The sequence below is a fragment of the Lepisosteus platostomus genome, chromosome 2 (assembly GCF_059453375.1).
Source record: "Lepisosteus platostomus isolate fLepPlt1 chromosome 2, fLepPlt1.hap1, whole genome shotgun sequence".
In the NCBI taxonomy this organism is placed as follows: Eukaryota; Metazoa; Chordata; class Actinopteri; order Semionotiformes; family Lepisosteidae; genus Lepisosteus; species Lepisosteus platostomus.
Genome location: NC_142612.1, coordinates 76,717,356 through 76,737,374, shown reverse-complemented (window position 1 = coordinate 76,737,374; position 20,019 = coordinate 76,717,356). Strand labels below are relative to the sequence as shown.

General features: G+C 36.6%; 3 protein-coding genes across 3 annotated transcripts; all 3 read left to right on the top strand.

Annotated features, from left to right (window-relative positions):
• Window positions 1–5,042, top strand: LOC148677180 (extracellular calcium-sensing receptor-like). Its single transcript, XM_088623045.1, has 6 exons — window positions 1–215; window positions 372–663; window positions 1,022–1,852; window positions 2,640–2,861; window positions 3,253–3,376; window positions 3,788–5,042. The coding sequence occupies exons 1-6, from the start codon at window positions 1–3 to the stop codon at window positions 4,696–4,698; spliced, it is 2,595 nt and encodes an 864-aa protein (XP_088479171.1). The 3' UTR covers window positions 4,699–5,042.
• Window positions 5,043–7,708: 2,666 nt separating this feature from the next.
• On the top strand, window positions 7,709–12,722 carry LOC148677179 (extracellular calcium-sensing receptor-like). Its single transcript, XM_088623033.1, has 5 exons — window positions 7,709–7,966; window positions 8,534–9,364; window positions 9,854–10,081; window positions 11,047–11,170; window positions 11,779–12,722. The coding sequence occupies exons 1-5, from the start codon at window positions 7,709–7,711 to the stop codon at window positions 12,684–12,686; spliced, it is 2,349 nt and encodes a 782-aa protein (XP_088479159.1). The 3' UTR covers window positions 12,687–12,722.
• Window positions 12,723–14,544: 1,822 nt separating this feature from the next.
• LOC148677178 (extracellular calcium-sensing receptor-like) lies at window positions 14,545–19,403 on the top strand. The gene is made up of 6 exons (XM_088619174.1): window positions 14,545–14,814; window positions 15,009–15,300; window positions 15,863–16,693; window positions 16,869–17,096; window positions 17,364–17,487; window positions 17,854–19,403. Exons 1-6 carry the CDS (start codon window positions 14,600–14,602, stop codon window positions 18,759–18,761), a joined length of 2,598 nt encoding a protein of 865 aa, XP_088475300.1. The 5' UTR covers window positions 14,545–14,599; the 3' UTR covers window positions 18,762–19,403.
• The last annotated feature ends 616 nt before the right edge of the window (window positions 19,404–20,019 follow it).

The window sequence follows — 20,019 nt, the reverse complement described above, 5'->3', positions numbered from 1 at the left end:
ATGACATTTTTTCAGTGTCTTCATTTATTGATTACATTCGTTTTTCAACTTGTTGCAGATGAAGATCACACATGCAAAATTCAAGACAGGTTTGAGTTGAATAGCTTACATAAGAATGGGGATATCATGTTAGGAGGGATCTTCGCAATACATTTTAGTACTGTAGATCCCAAACTATCTTTCACTTCTAAGCCAGAACAATGGAGGTGTGAGAGGTGAGTTGATATCAGATCTTACAGTCACACCAGGAGTTACGATAATCATCAAATGAAGATGTGGGTTTCTATCGCAGAATATAGATTTAAGACAAATGTGACAGATTTATATTTTGCTTCTTTTTTCAGCCTTATAAGTTTCCATGCCTCTGTCAGCCTTGATTTTGCAGGATTTCAGTGGGCACAGACCATGGCTTTTGCTATTGAGGAAATCAACAGAGACCCTGCTCTTCTCCCTAACATCACACTGGGATACAGGCTGTATGACAACTGTGTGAAGCTGGCAGTGGCTCTGAGAGCAGCAACAGCTCTGATCAGCGGAGAGGATGATTCTGTCACTGACTACAGCTGTACAGGGACTCCCCCTGTCTTAGCCATTGTTGGGGATCCTGGTTCTACACATTCTATTGCCATATCAAGAATGCTGGGCCTCTTCCATATGCCTGTGGTAATGTAAAGAATACCCATACAGAAAAAGGATTTATGCACAGATCAAAAAAGATTAATATACAGTTGTCAGATATTGTTTTTGTTCTAATCTATAAGACATGCACGTTTCAAACATATATAAATAATCACATATGATAAATGTAATATATATAACCAAATTAAGAAACTGTCAAATATTATATATGTTAACTTCTTTTTCAATTGTTGTCTTTTCTCCTTGTATTTAGAGGTCCCTAAGAGTCTCAAAGGATTCCTTAATTTTCCGTTTGGAAAATGGTTTCATTTGCATGCACAACTCTTTTCATATTCCTAATGGCTGGAATTAATTTTACATGTATTTTCTTTATCCTACACAGGTCAGTTATTATGCCACATGTTCTTGCTTAAGCAATAGAAAGGAGTTCCCCTCTTTCTTCAGGACTATTCCCAGTGATACGTTTCAGGTCAAAGCCATGGTTCAAATCATCAGGCATTATGGATGGACTTGGATTGGTGTAATTGTGAGCAATGATGACTATGGGCTGAATGCTTTGAAGACCTTTACAGAGGAGGTAAACAGATTTGGCTGCATAGCTTTTTCAGAAACGCTCCCCAGTGTCAACAGAAAGACTAAAATACTTCAAATCATCAACAGCATCAAGAAGTCAACAGCAAGAGTCATTGTTGTATTTTCATCAGAGGCAAATTTAATTCCTCTGGTTGAAGAAGTTGTTCACCAGAACATCACCGGCAGGCAGTGGATTGCCAGCGAAGCCTGGACTACCTCAACTGTAATAGTCAGGGAGGAAAACTTCAGCTCGTTTGGTGGGACAATAGGAATTGCCATCAGCAGGGGAGAAATCCCAGGGCTGGAAGAATTTCTCCTACAGATTAGTCCAACTACTGTTATCGGTAACAATTTGATCAAACAGTTCTGGGAAAAAATATTTCACTGCAAATTCCAAGAGAACTCAATTGAGCACAACTCATCAAGTCCAGTGAATGGTATAATCTGCACTGGATCAGAAGATGTTGAAAAAACCAGAACGTCTTACAGTGATGTGTCAGAACTGCGGGCTTCCTACAACGTGTATAAAGCAGTGTACGCCTTGGCACACTCCCTGCACAATCTGATGTCGTGTGAGCCTGGAAAAGGGCCCTTTCAGAATAACTCCTGTGCAGACATCACAACTGCGCAGCCCTGGCAGGTAGAATTAAAACAGTATTTTCCTGTTTGTCATGTTAGGAGTGAAAATGCTGTATCTATATATGATATATTTTTATCTTAACCATCCATTTTATTTAGCGTTTCATGGAAAGATTCCCCTTTCTTGCCACTTACTCACCAGTCTTTTTATCTGCCTACATCCCACATCTAATTATGCACAATTATAATTCTCATTGTGTTTAGTTGCCTAACAAAACAAAATGTATTGTTTGTTGCAGTTAAAATTACAGGCAATGGCAGTAATTAGTGTCATATACTGTACATGAACTAATCTCACTTTCCAGTGACAGTAATTGTAAACACACTTAATTTGCTCTTAATTGCTTAATTTATTTATTTACTTGTCTTAATTGCTTAATTGGTTTAAAAGTTAATAAGCCTGTCCCAAGTAGAATTGTGTGATTAACCTACAATAAATGCTTGCAGCTAGAAAAATATGATTATATAGATATATGTCTGAAAATATAATTGCAAAATTGATCAGTAATTCAAATGTCAAAACTTTATAAATGTGAGGTTATTGTTTATTTCGGAGAGAAAAAAAAAACAATGGATAATGTCCAGTGCAGAGGAAATGTTGTTTGTCATTGTTTGTATGTAATGAATTATAAAACTATTTTATCACACGATTTATAGTAGATTTGACTTCTAACCTATAGAAGCTGAAAATTATGAGGTTAAATTGCTTACATTGCTTGTGAATTTTAAAGTTGCCTACTACAGCTACAGTAATCTTGTGTAATTTACCACGCTTTACTTCTTTCAAGCTGCTGCAGTACCTGGCGAGAGTGAACTTCACTACTCACTATGGAGACAGGGTGTCCTTCGATGAGAACGGAGATGCTCTTGCAATCTATGATGTGATGAACTGGCAGAGGGCCGATGACGGGTCTGTGAAAACAGTAACAATCGGTCTGTTTGATGAATCAGCTCCTGCTGGACAAGAGCTCACACTGAATGAAGACAAAATCTTCTGGAACTTTGACACAGTTCGTAATTTAAAAAAAATAAGCCTCTTTGTTTTCATTGTTTGCAAGAAAACTACTTTCTGTCCTGTGGTGTTCCCTTTGTGCATGCTACATAAGGATCTGTGACCTCTCGTTCATTTTATTTTGCTAACCGTGGTTTGTTTGAACTTCTGTGTGTATTTTGCAAATCCTGTAATGCAACAAAATTTTCATCTGGGTTTTAAATCTATAGAGTCCATGCTATAAGTCCACCATAAAATCAAATGCTTTAAACAGAAAGTGTGGGACTAAATTATAACTGATATGGCTGCGTTAAGAAATAAAAAAAAAATAAAGTGCTCACCATGATGAACGTTCATTTTTTGGCTTGACATTTGCAGTTTGAGGTGAACACTTTATCTTCCTTCCCCAGCCCCCCAGGTCTGTGTGCAGTGAAAGCTGTCAGCCTGGCACCAGGAAGGCAACCAGGAAAGGGGAGCCCCTCTGCTGTTTCGACTGTGTGCCTTGTGCAGAGGGAGAGATCAGCAACCACACAGGTGGGCAGGCATAGTTCCTTTATAGAAATAAAATGTTCATTTGAGTTTTTCTTATGCAAACTTTTACCACTGATAATTAAAACACATCAGTGTTAAATAGTTTCTCATTATAAATGCTTTAGATAAAGCTTTATACTGTATATACAGCAATACAGTGTATAATTTATCACATGCTTTAAATAGGGGTCTCTGGTGTATTTTTATTTTCTGTTTTCTGTGTGTTTTCTGTTTTCCTTTTTGGTGTCTTTTTAAGGGCTATGGATTTTAATATTTTTTAAATCACTTTGTTCCTAATTATCACGTTCTTTATGAACAAACTGACATTGAATTCAAAGGTGTTGAATACAGTCATTCTTCTTTATCACACATTGCAATGATGAAATAAAGTAATAATTTTCATTTCTGTTTCAGATTCTATTGGGTGTTTCCAATGTCCACTAGATTCATGGCCAAACCCAAGCAGAGACCAGTGTGTGCTGAAGGAAATTGAGTTTCTTTCATATGAAGAGACTTTAGGAATCTCTTTGACAACAATCTCATTATTTGGGGGGTGTATGTCAGCTGCAGTTTTAGCTGTGTTCATTTACTACAGGAACACCCCAATCGTAAGAGCCAACAATTCTGAACTGAGCTTCCTGCTGCTGCTTTCTCTAATACTCTGCTTCCTCTGCTCATTGCTGTTTATTGGTCAGCCACTACACCTCACCTGTATGCTGAGACATGTTGTGTTTGGAATCAGTTTTGTCTTGTGCATATCTTGCATTCTTGTGAAAACCATTGTTGTCATCATGGCCTTCAGAGCCACACTGCCAGACAATAATGTCATGAAGTGGTTTGGTGCTGCTCAGCAGAGAGGCACTGTTTTTGTCTTTACTGTCATCCAGGCTGTAATCTGTACTGTATGGCTGAGTACAGCATCCCCTGTGCCTTTTAAAAACATGCAGTATCAAAACTCAAAAATCATTTTTGAGTGTTATATTGGATCAATTACTGGATTTAGTTTCCTGCTGGGGTACATAGGCTTGCTAGCCAGTGTCTGCTTTGTGCTGGCTTTCCTTGCAAGGAACCTGCCTGATAACTTCAATGAAGCCAAGTTCATCACTTTCAGCATGCTCATCTTCTGTGCAGTTTGGATCGCTTTCATACCAGCTTATGTCAGCTCTCCTGGGAAATACTCGGACGCTGTGGAGATTTTTGCCATCTTGGCTTCAAGCTTTGGTCTCCTAATTTCGATATTTGCTCCAAAATGTTACATTATTCTGATTCATCCAGAGAAAAATACCAAGAAAGTCCTCATGGGCAGAGCAATCTCTAAGAAGTAATTAGGCTACTTTGCATGTTCTTCAAGACTTTATGGCTTCGTAAGGAGGCCCTGTTCTTCTGAACTGAGAAAAGGCCTCTAAATAATGCATAGTGCTTTGCTTATGTCCAGAATGATATAATATTCCTGTTCCATATAAGTTCATACAGTACTAATAGCACTTCAGTTCTATAATGTGCAGACAATATCAAAGTTAATATTTTCATATTAAAAGGTTTTATAAGACATTCTGTCATGTCATGTGATGTTTGATTATTCGTGAATAGCTTTTAATCTGCTGTGCAGTTTTGTATGTCTAAAATGTGATCAGAAAGCCAGCAGGGCACAATTGTCCACTTAAGACAGATTGCAAAATAAACTTCTATCTTAGTAATTGCCTTGAAAAATCATTTCAAATATGCTTATTTTCTGCCAAGCTGCCCTAAAGTTTCCAGACAGCTGTCACAGTTTTCATTGCTAGTTCCTTTTTACCCTGTGCCTGTAATTCATAGCTGGGCCTTAATGATTGAAGCCTCTAAGGACTGAACCCAGATCACTAGAGCACCTCAGTGCTTCACCACAGTCTCTCTCACTGCAGTCTGACTGCTCTGAGTGAACAACAAGGCTTGTATTTCTATGGGTGTCAAATTTCTGATCTAGTTGAATAAAATAGTGATACATTCTGAAATTGTAATTGAGTAGATACTGCGAGGTAAATCTATTAATTATATACTACTAATAATACAATTACTGTATTATTTTTAATGTAAATCTTAGATGATGCTAAGACATACAGTACCTTATTTGGGAAGCATTCATAATGTTTTGCAAATGATTGTCAGATGATACTTGATCAAATGTGTGTATAGCAATGCAATGAGTTGGCTGTGGAATAACACTTGTATCTCACATTAGTGCAACATGTAAAACATTGCTAAACAAACCACTTTCTTAAGAATTCGAAAGATTATATACAGCAATAGGCAGTTCTTAGATCACAGCAAGTGAGATTGTGCTTCCCAGAGATAAAAAAATGGATTTTTCTTTTACTGGGATTAGTTCTTCTGTTAGAATTTAGAACATCTTAGAACACAGAACATTTAGGACGCATAATCATTTAGTTAAAATATTATTTATAAGCATTTACTGTATTTTCTTAGAAATCTTAAACATTTATGAAAATTATTTTTAAAAATGTTTAATTTATCCATTCATATTCACAAAAGCATGCTATTTCAGCAATGATACTGTAGAACTTTAAAAATCGCACTAAACTAGCGCATTACAAAACTTCTTAGGTTGTTATTATATAAAAAAGATGAAGGTTTGTTTTTGGAGTGCTCTAAGTAACCATCAAGGCCTCAAAACCACAGGCATCATATTGAGCATCGAGGGCAGTTAAGTGAACACCAAGGGCAATTGAGACAGATGTGGCAGATTTGTGCAGATTCAGACACAGAAATTTAATTCAATTAATCCTGACAATCAAAATATATTCAAGAAGGCAAACAAACGTTTCATCAGAATTTGTATAAAATTTGAAAAAGCTAGTGAAACATTATTGTGATTATTATTCCATCCACTGTATGGGAATGGCTGAAAATGAGATGGTCACAGAATCAGACTGGTATACCACTGGATGCTAGAAGCTGTTATGGACTGGGTTTCACTGATAAAGCTTTTCTACACCAGATTGTAGAATCTGAAAAGAAAAATCATACATCATCATAAATAGAATCAACTCTACGAAGTAAGAAACACATACAGTATGCAATACTATGCATATACTAAGAAGATCCATTTAAAATGACTATTCAACACTTCTACAGGGGTGGCCTGTGTCTTTGAGCTTTAGAGCAATTTATATATACAGCAAATAGAAAATATTTCCTCCACTATGGGCCTCTGTCTCCAGTCTTTCAAGTATTCCAAAGACGGGAATTCTTTCTATAGACAGTAGGGCCTTATGGTTTTCAGCTTAACAATTGTATAATTTTCTCCCGAGATCTGTTAGAGACTCTGGGCCTGTTTGTTCCTAGAAAATATGGCTTGAAAGTGTTTTTATTCTATAAGGCTCATTTTTTAACTGTTTGTTTTTTGTTTCTCACAAGTTGTTTCATGTTTGTTTTAACATTTCTTCCTACAAAGTTCAGAGATATGGTGAAAGGTGCTACAGATATTCGCATCACTGTAGAAATCCATCAATAGAAAATTAAAAATGTGTATGCATATTCAGAAATATACATACTGTATGTTCCCATAGAAGTATGTTATAATATGCAATGTTTTCACATACCCTTGAGACACTTGTATTAATTTAATCTTATCAGGAATAACCTGATTTTTGGAAACATTCCTAGTATTTTTCAGATGGTTTTCAGCTGAAACGTCACAAAATGTGTTTGTAGTAGTGCTCATGACTTAGCTGTAGGATGTCACCTAGCGCCACATTTAAAACACTGCTTAACAAAGCACTCTCTCAGGAATAAGACATTGCCTATATAATAGGAAGTTCTTAGACCACAGCAAGTAAGGTTGTGCATCAGCAGGGATGAAATTTATTCAGTGTATTTTTCAATTACAGGGTTTAGTTCTTCACATTCTCACTTTAAAACAACCTATTTGCACTCTTCGAGAAAAATTTGAGCTCTCTGGGTTGTTTAAAAATGGAGATATTCTTTTTGGAGGCATATTTGAGGTGCATTTAACAGTAACATACCCTGAATTGTCTTTTACATCAAAACCAGACCGGCTGAGATGTGGGAGGTGAGTTAAAATGTACATTGTTGTATGGCATTAATAATTAAATATAATTAAAAAAAATTACTAGGGTACTTTTTCTGAGAATCTGAAGATAGCTATGAATTATTTACAGGTTACATTATCAGAAAGATAATTTCCTTACATCATGTCTTTGAATATTACAATAACAATTATGTTTTTAAGCAGACGCATAAGTTAAATAATTTTATCAATTTAATTTTTTGTCTTCCTTCAGCTTTTCCCTGTTAGCATTTCAGTGGGCACAGGTCATGGCTTTTGCTATTGAGGAAATAAACAGAGACCCTGCTCTTCTCCCTAACATCACACTGGGATACAGGCTGTATGACAACTGTGTGAACCTGGCAGTGGCTCTGAGAGCAGCAACAGCTCTGATCAGCGGAGAGGAGGACTCCTTTACTGACTACAGCTGTACAGGGACTCCCCCTGTCTTAGCCATTGTTGGGGATCCTGGTTCAACAAACTCTATTACCATATCAAGAATACTGGGTCTTTTTCGGGTTCCAATGGTACAGTAAAACATATATATTTAAACTGAAAACTTAGTAATTTATCATATACAGTAAAAATCAATGATTTATAAACATTTATAACATAAAAGTGTAAAAAAGAAAAAATCTGATAAAAAATTAAATATATGAATATCTTTAGATACAAAAAAAAGTAATATAAATAAAAAATATTTGCCCCATTTGGCTGTCAGACTGCACAATTTAAAAACTCATCTTGGAAATACAGTCAAAAAACATTTTCATAAGTTAAATAATTTTAAAATAAACCTCAAATATAGGAGGAGGAAATATAGGAGGAAATAAACCTCAAATATAGGAGGAGGAAATATAGGTTTTCCTATTGAGGAAATAAACATCAAAAATGCCTTTGTCACAAACATTCATTATTGTACTCATTAAGAAAGGAACCTATGGTAATCACTGCAGGGCTACATTCATTATATAAAAGAATAACTTCTATCCCTTCTGAACTATCTGAAATTTTATATCTTTTAATTTAATTAAGTATTTAATGCGTTTAGCTATTAATTCATTCTTTGTAACTCTCTGTTTTGTGTTTTCCAGGTGAGTTATTATGCCACATGCTCTTGCTTAAGTAACAGAAAAGAGTTCCCTTCATTTTTTAGGACCATACCAAATGATAAGTTTCAAGTCAAAGCTATGATCGAAATTATCAAATACTTTGGATGGACATGGGTGGGTGTAATAGCAAGCAATGATGACTACGGTCAGAATGCTGTCAAGAGCTTTACTGAGGAGGTAGACAAGATTGGCTGTATAGCTTTCTCAGAAACCCTCCCCACTGTCAATTCAAAGGTTAGAATATTTCAAATCATGGAGACTATCCAGCAGTCTACTGCAAGAGTCATCGTTGTGTTCTCTGAAGGAGCACATTTTTTTCCTCTGGCTGAAGAAATTGTTCGCCAAAACATCACTGACAGGCAGTGGATTGCAAGCGAGGCCTGGGTGTTTTCCACTTTAATTTCTAGGGCAGAATTGATGAGCTCTTTCACTGGGACTATAGGAATTGCCATCCGCAGAGGAGAAATTCCAGGGCTGGAAAACTTTCTCCTTGGTATCCATCCTGGGTCTGGTCCGAATACTGGTTTAGTGGAAGAGTTCTGGGAAATAAATTTTGATTGCAAATTTGAAGGGAAAACAAGTACTAACAGCTCTTTATATGAGGTGAAGGGAAAGATCTGCACAGGATCAGAAGAGCTCAACAGTAGAAAAACTGCTTACAGTGATGTTTCAAAACTGCGGGCTTCCTACAACGTGTATAAAGCAGTGTACGCCTTGGCACACTCCCTGCACAACCTGATGTCCTGTGAGCCTGGAAAAGGGCCCTTTCAGAATAACTCCTGTGCAGAGATCACAACTGTGCAGCCCTGGCAGGTGAGAACTACTGTATTTTTTAAGTGTGTAGTATGTACTGTACAGTTCTGTGATTGTGACAGCTTATATACTGTATTTTTACTATTGTAGTTTTTTAAATTTGTAAATTGGTTATAATTTCTTGTTAAACTTTCCCTGTGTATCTCCTGCTCGAGTACTGTCATCATATTTTTCACACCATTCACCCGTGCACCAAACTGCATGTGCTTTACATTTTGTTACATGAAGTAAAAATGACTATAACACATACAGTATTAGCGTACACAAAGACAATATGTGTAACAGGCATTATAGTATTTGTCATACACAGTGGCTGCAAATAATTTTGAAACAGCAAATATAAGAAAACAAATTATATGGACCTGTGTATACTGTATATTTAAATGTATGTTTTCTTTTCAGTTGTAAATATCAAAACAATATGCATTATCATTTTAATGCAAGAGTGCAGTGCATTCACTGTTACCTTTTTATTATTTTTTGTCCCAGGTGCTGCACTACCTGGAGAGAGTGAACTTCACTACTCACTATGGAGACAGGGTGTCCTTCGATGAGAACGGAGATGCTCTTGCAATCTATGATGTGATGAACTGGCAGAGGGCCGATGACGGATCTGTGAAAACAGTAACAATCGGTCTGTTTGATGAATCAGCTCCTGCTGGACAAGAGCTCACTCTGAATGAAGACAAAATCTTCTGGAACTTTGAACACAACAGCGTAAGTTAATCCAAATTGTTCTTAAATCACTTACGTTTATACACTGTAATTCAACATTTCAGATTTGTTTAAAAATATTTCTTTGAGTCAATTATTTAAACTCATAAACTTATATTCCATCAATACAAATCATATAAATGTCCCATATAGAGTTTTTTGTAGGTTTGACTTTATTTAGCACCCTTAAACTAAATATTTTTAGTTGAAAAAAGATGTACATATATATTTGGAATATTTTACAGGAGATTGAAGCATAAATTCATTATTATTATAAATGTCCTGATGTTTTCATTTTTAACCGGTTTATTTTTTTCTGTTGTGAAACTTCACTCCAAATATATTATTATCTCCTCCTGCTTAGGGAAGAAAGTATAATACTTTACTACTACCACTTTAATACTGCTACTTTACTAATACAGATACCTACTTAGGGGGGAAATGTAATAGATTTATCAGGTAGAGAGACATCAGTGTGATAATAACCAACCTGTAATGTAGACTGAATGTAAATAAATGTTAGGAAAAAGAAAACGAATCTAGACAATAGCCTGAGCTACACACCTCACCCTAGTCTTACAGTATTTTTATTACAGTTCAGTTATGAATGGACATCTATAGTATAATGTTACTGATAGCCCAAAAGGGACAACTTAGCCAATTAAACCTGAGTTGTATGTCATGGCGAGGTGAGAGGAATCTGAGGTGCCTGGTGAAAACCCAGGGGTGGAATAAGCACAGGACGTGAGAGCTGTCTGATAATCATCACCGTAATGCCCAAATTATACCCCAATGAATTAAAAGGCTTTTCATCTTCTTGCATTCTGTTACTGTTCCAAGAAAATCAGCAAGGCTGTACTCTGAAAGGATGGCAAAACATATAGGAACATCAGATCACTTATATTGACAATTTTTAATTTTTCCTTATTACTGCTGCCAGAACTGAACACCATATTGTCCTTCCCCAGCCCCCCAGGTCTGTGTGCAGTGAAAGCTGTCAGCCTGGCACCAGGAAGGCAACCAGGAAAGGGGAGCCCCTCTGCTGTTTCGACTGTGTGCCTTGTGCAGAGGGAGAGATCAGCAGCCACACAGGTGCTCATCAGACATTCTTTCTTATCTCTACAGTGAAAGAGTAAAAGGAAATTTAAAAATAGAGTACTGTTCCTCAAAAGTGTGTATAATTTCATTAAATGTATACATACAGTACCACCTATATTTGAGTGTGTTTCAGACCTGTGTAATCAGTGCTTCACTTTTTAGTTAACGTAAAGCTTTTAGAGTAACACTAGTTCAGAGTAGATATATTTAAATCTAAAAATAAAAAAATCCAGATTCATCTGAATTGTTTCCAATACTTACTATAGTATACTTCAGATGTATATGTGTTTTCTATTTTTCATGGAAAATATCACCTTTTTAATATCTCATGCATGCAAATAGTTGCCTCATATATTACTTTTGACTGAATTCAATATTAATGTTCTTTATAATACTGAATTCAAAATGTATTTTTGTTTCATCTGATCTTAATTACCATATCAAGAAAAGGGTACTTTATGTTTAAAATAATCTTGAACATGATCTCTCACTGAAACTCTTCCTCTTTCTTAGGTTTGAACACTCCTATTTGACATAAAAGTAACATCATTGACTACTTTTTTAGGATGTTCAATTTGTAATTTAAACAATTTTTCTTTCAGATTCTATTGACTGTTTCAAATGCTCTCCAGATTTCTGGCCAAACTCAAGCAGAGACCAATGTGTACTGAAGGAAATCGAGTTCCTTTCATATGAAGAGACTTTAGGAATCTCTCTGACAACAATCTCAGTATTTGGAGCATGTATTTCAGCTGGCGTTTTAGCTGTGTTTATTTACTACAGGAACACTCCTATTGTAAGAGCCAACAATTCTGAACTGAGCTTCCTGCTGCTGCTTTCTCTAATACTCTGCTTCCTCTGCTCATTGCTGTTTATTGGTCAGCCACTACACCTCACCTGTATGCTGAGACATGTTGTGTTTGGAATCAGTTTTGTTTTGTGCATATCTTGCATTCTTGTGAAAACCATTGTTGTCATCATGGCCTTCAGAGCCACACTGCCAGACAATAATGTCATGAAGTGGTTTGGTGCTGCACAACAGAGAGGCACTGTTTTTTTCTTTACTGTCATCCAGGCTATGATCTGTATAATATGGTTGAGTACAGCATCCCCTGTGCCTTTTAAAAACACACAGTATCATAATTCTAAAATAATTTTTGAGTGTTACATTGGCTCAATAACTGGATTTAGTTTCCTGCTGGGGTACATAGGCTTGCTAGCCAGTGTTTGTTTTCTGCTGGCTTTCCTTGCAAGGAACCTGCCTGACAACTTCAATGAAGCCAAGTTCATCACTTTCAGCATGCTCATCTTCTGTGCAGTTTGGATCGCTTTCATACCAGCTTATGTCAGCTCTCCTGGGAAATACTCGGACACTGTGGAGATTTTTGCCATCTTGGCTTCAAGCTTTGGTCTACTGCTTTCAATTTTTGCTCCAAAATGTTACATCATTCTGCTTCATCCAGAGAAAAATACAAAGAAGGCCCTTATGAGCAGAGCAGACCCAAAGTAAAGAATATTTAATTTTGTTTTCAGCATCGCTGTGTTTTCTGCTATGCCATTTTCCGTGTTTTCAAAGGAAAAAATATTTAAAATTTTCTGTATGTACTGTATGTAGAAAATGTGAGATACCTGACAATAACTGTCCTGTCATTAAAACTTACAAAATGACATACTAATGTAGAAAAAGGAACCTATTGGTTTCAAATAAATATTTTAAAAAGATGTTAAATGTGAGTACTGTGTAATAGCGCTATGTGGTGAATTTACTGTACTTTTTTTACAGGCACTGATTATAGCCAAGGTGGACTGCAGTGACTTTATTTGTTACGTTGCCAAATAAAACACATAAAATACCACAGCATCTTAGCAGACTAACAGATTTACTTATACCTATTCTTATCTCAGAAACACACCCGTTAAACACACCCAATAAATTCATCAGCATTCCTTGGAGAAAGAAAATGGTGACATTCTAATAATGACTGAGCGTTGTGTAAATCTTTGCTGCTAAATATCCATTGCGCTCTTAAGGTTATAATACTATGCAACTGAGACAACAAGAGATCCATCCATTTTCTAAGCTATTCAGTATCACGGGGGAGCTGGAGCCTTTCCCAGCATGCAATGGGCACAAAGCAGGATACACCCTGGACAGGATGCCAGTCCATTACTGGGTCACACAGACACAAACACGCACACACTCAGTCCGTGCCAATTTTCCCAGAAGCCAATTAACCTACCAGTATGTCTTTGGACTGTGGAAGGAAACCGGAGACCCAGGATGAAGCTTGCGAGAACATGGGGAGAACATACAAGCTCCGCGCAGCTAGCACCGCAGACGTTGAACCCATGCTCTGTGAGGCAGCAATGCTGACCACTGTGCTACTGTGCAGCCCTGCAACAAGAAATGCACTTTAATCTTTCATCTTACAGTGATGTCATATTTCTAGATTCATTCAGATACTCCTAAGGCTAAAATGATCCATTTATTATACATTAAAACTTGGCACCTAATGTAACCTTACTCAAGATTACTCAAAATTACATCTGGTTTAACTTCATCGTGGCCCTGAAGCACTGGCGTCTTGTTGCTAGTCTTCTGCTTTTCATTGATCATAAGAAGCATTTTAATTTCACATTCCGGGCATGTCATAAAAATGATCCATGTTGAATGGAGCATGAAACATATATCTGTTTGATAGCGTTCTTTTCTCAAGAGGAATCTCATCTTGAAATACCCTGAAATTATTTTTTTCTCTAACAGGCTGTGCAAAGGTGCCGGCCGGTTGCAACAGGTATTCTTTTTGGATCTCTTCTTTTGTAACTCTCAGTGTAGTCTGGATTGCTGAATCCCTTGAGGAATATATTCTTTTGAACCTCAGGGATTCGGTGCCACATTTAGACAGCTCTGAGTGAATACCAAGGGCAGCCGCTGCAAATTCATACATTTCTCAATTTAGTGCTCAAATCAAATACAACCCAGGAATAAGCATTCTGTTAACAGATGCACACTATTGATTTTTTGTACATAGTAAGGCTTTGAATTGGTATTTAAGAAAAATACTTTTAAAAAAAAGTACTCCCACAACTGACACTTCATGTCAAATGTCATATAAAAGAAAGCCCTTACAAAATATGTGTCCTTTGAAAGTAGAGTACTGTACTGTATATGGCAGAGCCATAATACAGTGATAGGATCAAATGATATGATGTGCAAATTATACTACTGATATCGTCAAACAAATTGTACATTTTTTAGCAATTGCACCAAGAGGTATTTGTAATTTAGCTGTCAACAGCAAGCTTCAGACTGAAAGCACTACAGTACCTAACAGAGCACTCTCTAAGGACCTGGATTGTGTCTATATACTGTAGCTGGGATTTAAAACTCCAGAGCAAGTGGAGGCTGTGTACTCAGTAGCAATGAAACTCTTTCAGTGTGCTATTTTATTTCAAGGATTAACTCTTCAAGTCCTCACTTTAGAAGAGCCACTTTGCAAGCTTCAAGAGAATTTCGAGTTGAATGGCTTGTATAAAAAGGGGGATGTAATTTTAGGTGGAATTTTTGAAGCACATTTAAGAGTAACATACCCACAGCTGACATTCACATCGATACCAGAAAAAATAGAATGCGGCAGGTGAGTTAAATGGACAAAAAAGAATGGCCTTATAGTGTACTACATAATTCTATAAGTTCTCTTAAAACGTCTTAAAGGAACATATTTGTTGAGGGAATTCACACTTTAATGTGAATTTCAACGTCATATCTCTGGGCTGTCTTTTAATCGTTAAATTGTTGTGACTTTGCAATACTTTTCTTGTCTTCTTAAAGATTTTCTTTAGCAGAATATCAGAAAGCACAGACCATGGCTTTTGCTATTGAGGAAATCAACAGAGACCCTGCTCTTCTCCCTAACATCACACTGGGATACAGGCTGTATGACAACTGTGTGAACCTTCCTGTGGCTCTGAGAGCAGCAACAGCTCTGATCAGCGGAGAGGATGATTCTGTCACTGACTACAGCTGTACAGGGACTCCCCCTGTCTTAGCCATTGTTGGGGATCCTGGTTCTACACATTCTATTGCCATATCAAGAATGCTGGGCCTCTTCCGGGTTCCAATGGTACAGTAAAATGGATTAAAACATGAACCAAAGAGCATTGGAAATTTGATATTCTGAACTTTATTTAAGTGATCAAAACAAAAGTGATTGTTTTATGCTTATACATAATCTAAAACTAAATTAAATAACATTTTATGATGTAACTAAATGTTCTTATCACCTGGTGGTGAAATGGAGATCTTATTTTTTTCCATCAAAGCAGTAAATGTTTATTTTAATAATGACCATAAAACATTACGTTGGAGCTTTAAGAGAAAGTATTCAATGAAAAGAATATGTCTGAAATGTAGAGTATGTTAAATTACCTGGGCTCATATATAATGCTCAAATTTTATAATGCTCAAACGTCTACAAGCTATGCAGATAACAGATTTAGTCTATGTGAAAAAAATAGAAAATGCCATAATTACAGCTACACAGAATTTACTGGTTTTTTAAATTATCCATGACATTGTTGGATTATTCATGTACATTTTTAACTCTCATCTCTTCAGAGCTATATGAAATGTTAAATGTTCTATCAATTATTAGATCATTTGAAATATCTTTTCATGTTTTCCAGGTCAGTTATTATGCCACATGCTCCTGCCTCAGTAATAGAATAGAGTTCCCCACTTTCTTCAGGACTATTCCTAGTGATAAGTTCCAAGTCAAAGCCATGGCTGAAATTATCAAGCATTATGGATGGACATGGGTTGGTGTCATAGCAAGCAATGATGACTACGGTCAGAATGCTGTCAAGAGTTTTATTGAGGAGATAAATAAATTCGGCTGCATAGCTTTCTCAGAAACCCTCCCCAGTGTTAACTCGAGAGCCAGAATCATGCAAATCATGCAAACCATTGTACAGTCCACAGTGAGAGTCATTGTTGTGTTTTCGGCTGGATCGTATTTTTTTCCATTGGCTCAAGAAGTCGTTCAGCAGAACATCACAGACAGGCAGTGGATTGCAAGTGAAGCCTGGAGCACTTCCGCTGTAATACTTGGTGAAAAAAACTTTGGCTTATTTCTGGGGACATTAGGAATTGCCATCCGCAGGGGAGAAATCCCAGGGCTGGAGAAGTTTCTCCTTGAAGTTCGCCCTGTGTCTGATCCCAAAAATAATTTACTTGGTCAGCTCTGGGAAGCAATATTTAATTGCAAATTTCCAGAAAAAACAGATAATCACAATTCTTCAAGTCTGAAAAGCAGCACAATTTGCACAGGCACAGAAGACATCGAAAAGACAAAAACTGAATACAGTGATGTTTCAGAACTGCGGGCTTCCTACAACGTGTATAAAGCCGTGTACGCCTTGGCACACTCCCTGCACAACCTGATGTCCTGTGAGCCTGGAAAAGGGCCCTTTCAGAATAACTCCTGTGCAGACATCACAACTGTGCAGCCCTGGCAGGTGAGATACTTTAATTTACCTTTATATGACATTGAAAAAATATGGCTATGCTCCCAGAATCTGGTTTAACTGTGTATATCTTCTGCTTGTATATCCTACAATTCCTGAATAAATCAATATAACTTTTTAAAGTCTGCTCTCTTAAATTGCATAATGCTTCCATTTTTCTCTCAAGCTTCTGCGTTACCTGGCGAAAGTAAACTTCACTACTCACTATGGAGACAGGGTGTCCTTCGATGAGAACGGAGATGCTCTTGCAATCTATGATGTGATCAACTGGCAGAGGGCCGATGACGGGTCTGTGAAAACAGTAACAATCGGTCTGTTTGATGAATCAGCTCCTGCTGGACAAGAGCTCACTCTGAATGAAGACAAAATCTTCTGGAACTTTGAATCTCAACATGTAAGTCACGCCTAACATTTACAGTAAAAATAATTTTCTAATTCAGTTCTTTTTTCTGTTTATTTTGTATTTTAATATCTTAATTTTTTTCAGAACTGCTTAATTAGATCACTAGACAATTTAGAAATTTGTAATAATTAAATGATTAAAATATATCATACACAATCAAATTTCAAAGTGCAGATTAAATTAGTCCTAAAAACATAAGATATGCAGCGTTTTAAGAATTGATAGTTTGAGTTTAGAAAGCTGTGGTCCCTTCCCCAGCCCCCCAGGTCTGTGTGCAGTGAAAGCTGTCAGCCTGGCACCAGGAAGGCAACCAGGAAAGGGGAGCCCCTCTGCTGTTTCGACTGTGTGCCTTGTGCAGAGGGAGAGATCAGCAACCACACAGGTGAGCAGTCAGGCACAGATTTAGATCTTTTATATCTAACTGATAATGTATATAATTGCGTTACATCCCATTGAATTTTAAGTGATATTGTATCAGTTCTGTCAAAATAATGTTTCTGGTTTATTTTTTATATTTTGTTTGTGTTTTAAAAATGTCTACACAGCTTCTAGATCGTGGTTTTCTCAGTGATAAAGCCTTTCATATAAGACAAAACTTTCTGGCCAAAGGTAATTGATTAAGGGATATTTTTCAATATTACATATTTCTTAAAAAAGCAATTCAGTACTGCTGATAATTATAAATAACATTTCTTTTTTTTTTGGTATTCATACTGCAACACTAAAATAATTATATTCTTTCTTTTAGATTCAATAGAGTGTTTCAAATGCCCAGCAGATTACTGGTCGAACCGAAGAGGAGACCAGTGTGTGCCAAAGGAAATCGAGTTTCTCACATACAAAGAGCCTTTAGGAATCTCCTTGACAACAATCTCAGTGTTAGGGGGTTGTATTTCAGCTTCAGTTTTAGTTGTGTTCATTTACTACAGGAACACTCCTATTGTAAGAGCCAACAATTCTGAACTGAGCTTCCTGCTGCTGGTTTCTCTGATACTCTGCTTCCTCTGCTCATTGCTGTTCATTGGTCAGCCACTACACCTCACCTGTATGCTGAGACATGTTGTGTTTGGAATCAGTTTTGTCTTGTGCATATCTTGCATTCTTGTGAAAACCATTGTTGTCATCATGGCCTTCAGAGCCACACTGCCAGACAATAATGTCATGAAGTGGTTTGGTGCTGCCCAGCAGAGAGGCACTGTTTTTGTCTTTACTGTCATCCAGGCTCTGATCTGTATTGTATGGCTGAGTACAGCATCACCTGTGCCTTTTAAAAATACACAGTATCAAAACTCAAAAATCATTTTTCAGTGTAATGTCGGCTCAATAACTGGATTTAGTTTCCTTTTGGGGTACATAGGCTTGCTAGCCAGTGTTTGTTTTCTGCTGGCTTTCCTTGCAAGGAACCTGCCTGACAACTTCAATGAAGCCAAGTTCATCACTTTCAGCATGCTCATCTTCTGTGCAGTTTGGATCGCTTTCATACCAGCTTATGTCAGCTCTCCTGGGAAATACTCGGACACTGTGGAGATTTTTGCCATCTTAGCTTCAAGCTTTGGTCTACTGCTTTCAATTTTTGCTCCAAAATGTTACATCATTCTGCTTCATCCAGAGAAAAATACCAAGAAAGCCCTTATGGGTAGAGCTACTCCTAAGTAATAAATATATAAACCAACTTCCTTAATTACTGGTGTATAAGTAAATGGTTTGCAAAATGTGGCCACTGGAGAAAAATAATAATTTACTGTACCGTAACTTACTTGACCCACAGATTGATTAATGTTTTTGATTATTTAATGTGGTGTAACATACAGTACCTTACTTAAACAGGACACAATTGAGATTAACTTAGCAACTTAATGTCATCCATAAAGAGGACTGACCTCTTCCTTCGATTGATTTCACATTTTTATGTGTCTGCTCTTTGTTTATACTGGAAGCTGTCTGCTACTGTATAGTGAGAATTATTCAATCTGATCGTCAGTAAATGTACAGGTAACTCAGTTCAGAAATAAACTGAGAAAGAGATATCATTAAACCTTACTGCTTGCCTAATGGGGGGATCTCACCTATAAACATTTTCACATGATTTTCCTCTGTCAGGCTGGAACCTGGTTCCTTTCTCCTTTCCCTGTACCTCACTGCTGGGCCTGGATGACTGAACCCCTGAGGAATGTGCTCTCCTGAAGCCAGAGCACCTCAGTGCTTCACTATAGTCACTCTCACTGCAGTCTGGCTGCTCTGAGTGAACAGCATCTGATGAAGAAGCACACACACCTTTCTGCTCAAATCAGATGACATTCTGTAATTTACATTGCCTGAAAAGAGATAATACTATATTTTAAAATGTACTGGTAAAAATGATAAATCATCTTAAAATATGTTATTAAAATAACATTAAAATATGTTACTTTAATTACATCTCTCCGATGTGGGCACTGAGCATGCTGTTTCACAATAAAACTGTTCTAATATTATTCTGAAACTGTCTTCATCATAGCACACATCATTTAGAACAAGCTAAAAATACTGTACATATTAATTAACAAGAAAGGCTTACAGTATATTGAAGAATAAACAAATATTTTAACATACTATTAATACATTACAAATGTTTAAATATCAAGTTGAAATGGCATAATTTATAGACATACTGTAACTAAGGGAAGCAATAATAGATTTGGTAGATGCATGAAAAATTGTGAGGCACTACAAGCAAACAGTCCACTGTTATTTTTGATTAGTTCTGAAAATACGTTTGAGGCATTATTGAGGCTAAATTGCATTTTTAAAATTGTCTTTAAAAATATATACAACATAGTTCTGTAATTCAGTGTCATCATTTAATTAATATTAACTTGAGGCTATGAAAAACAAAATGATGTAACTGACTTTTGAAATTTTTTATGTAATTTGG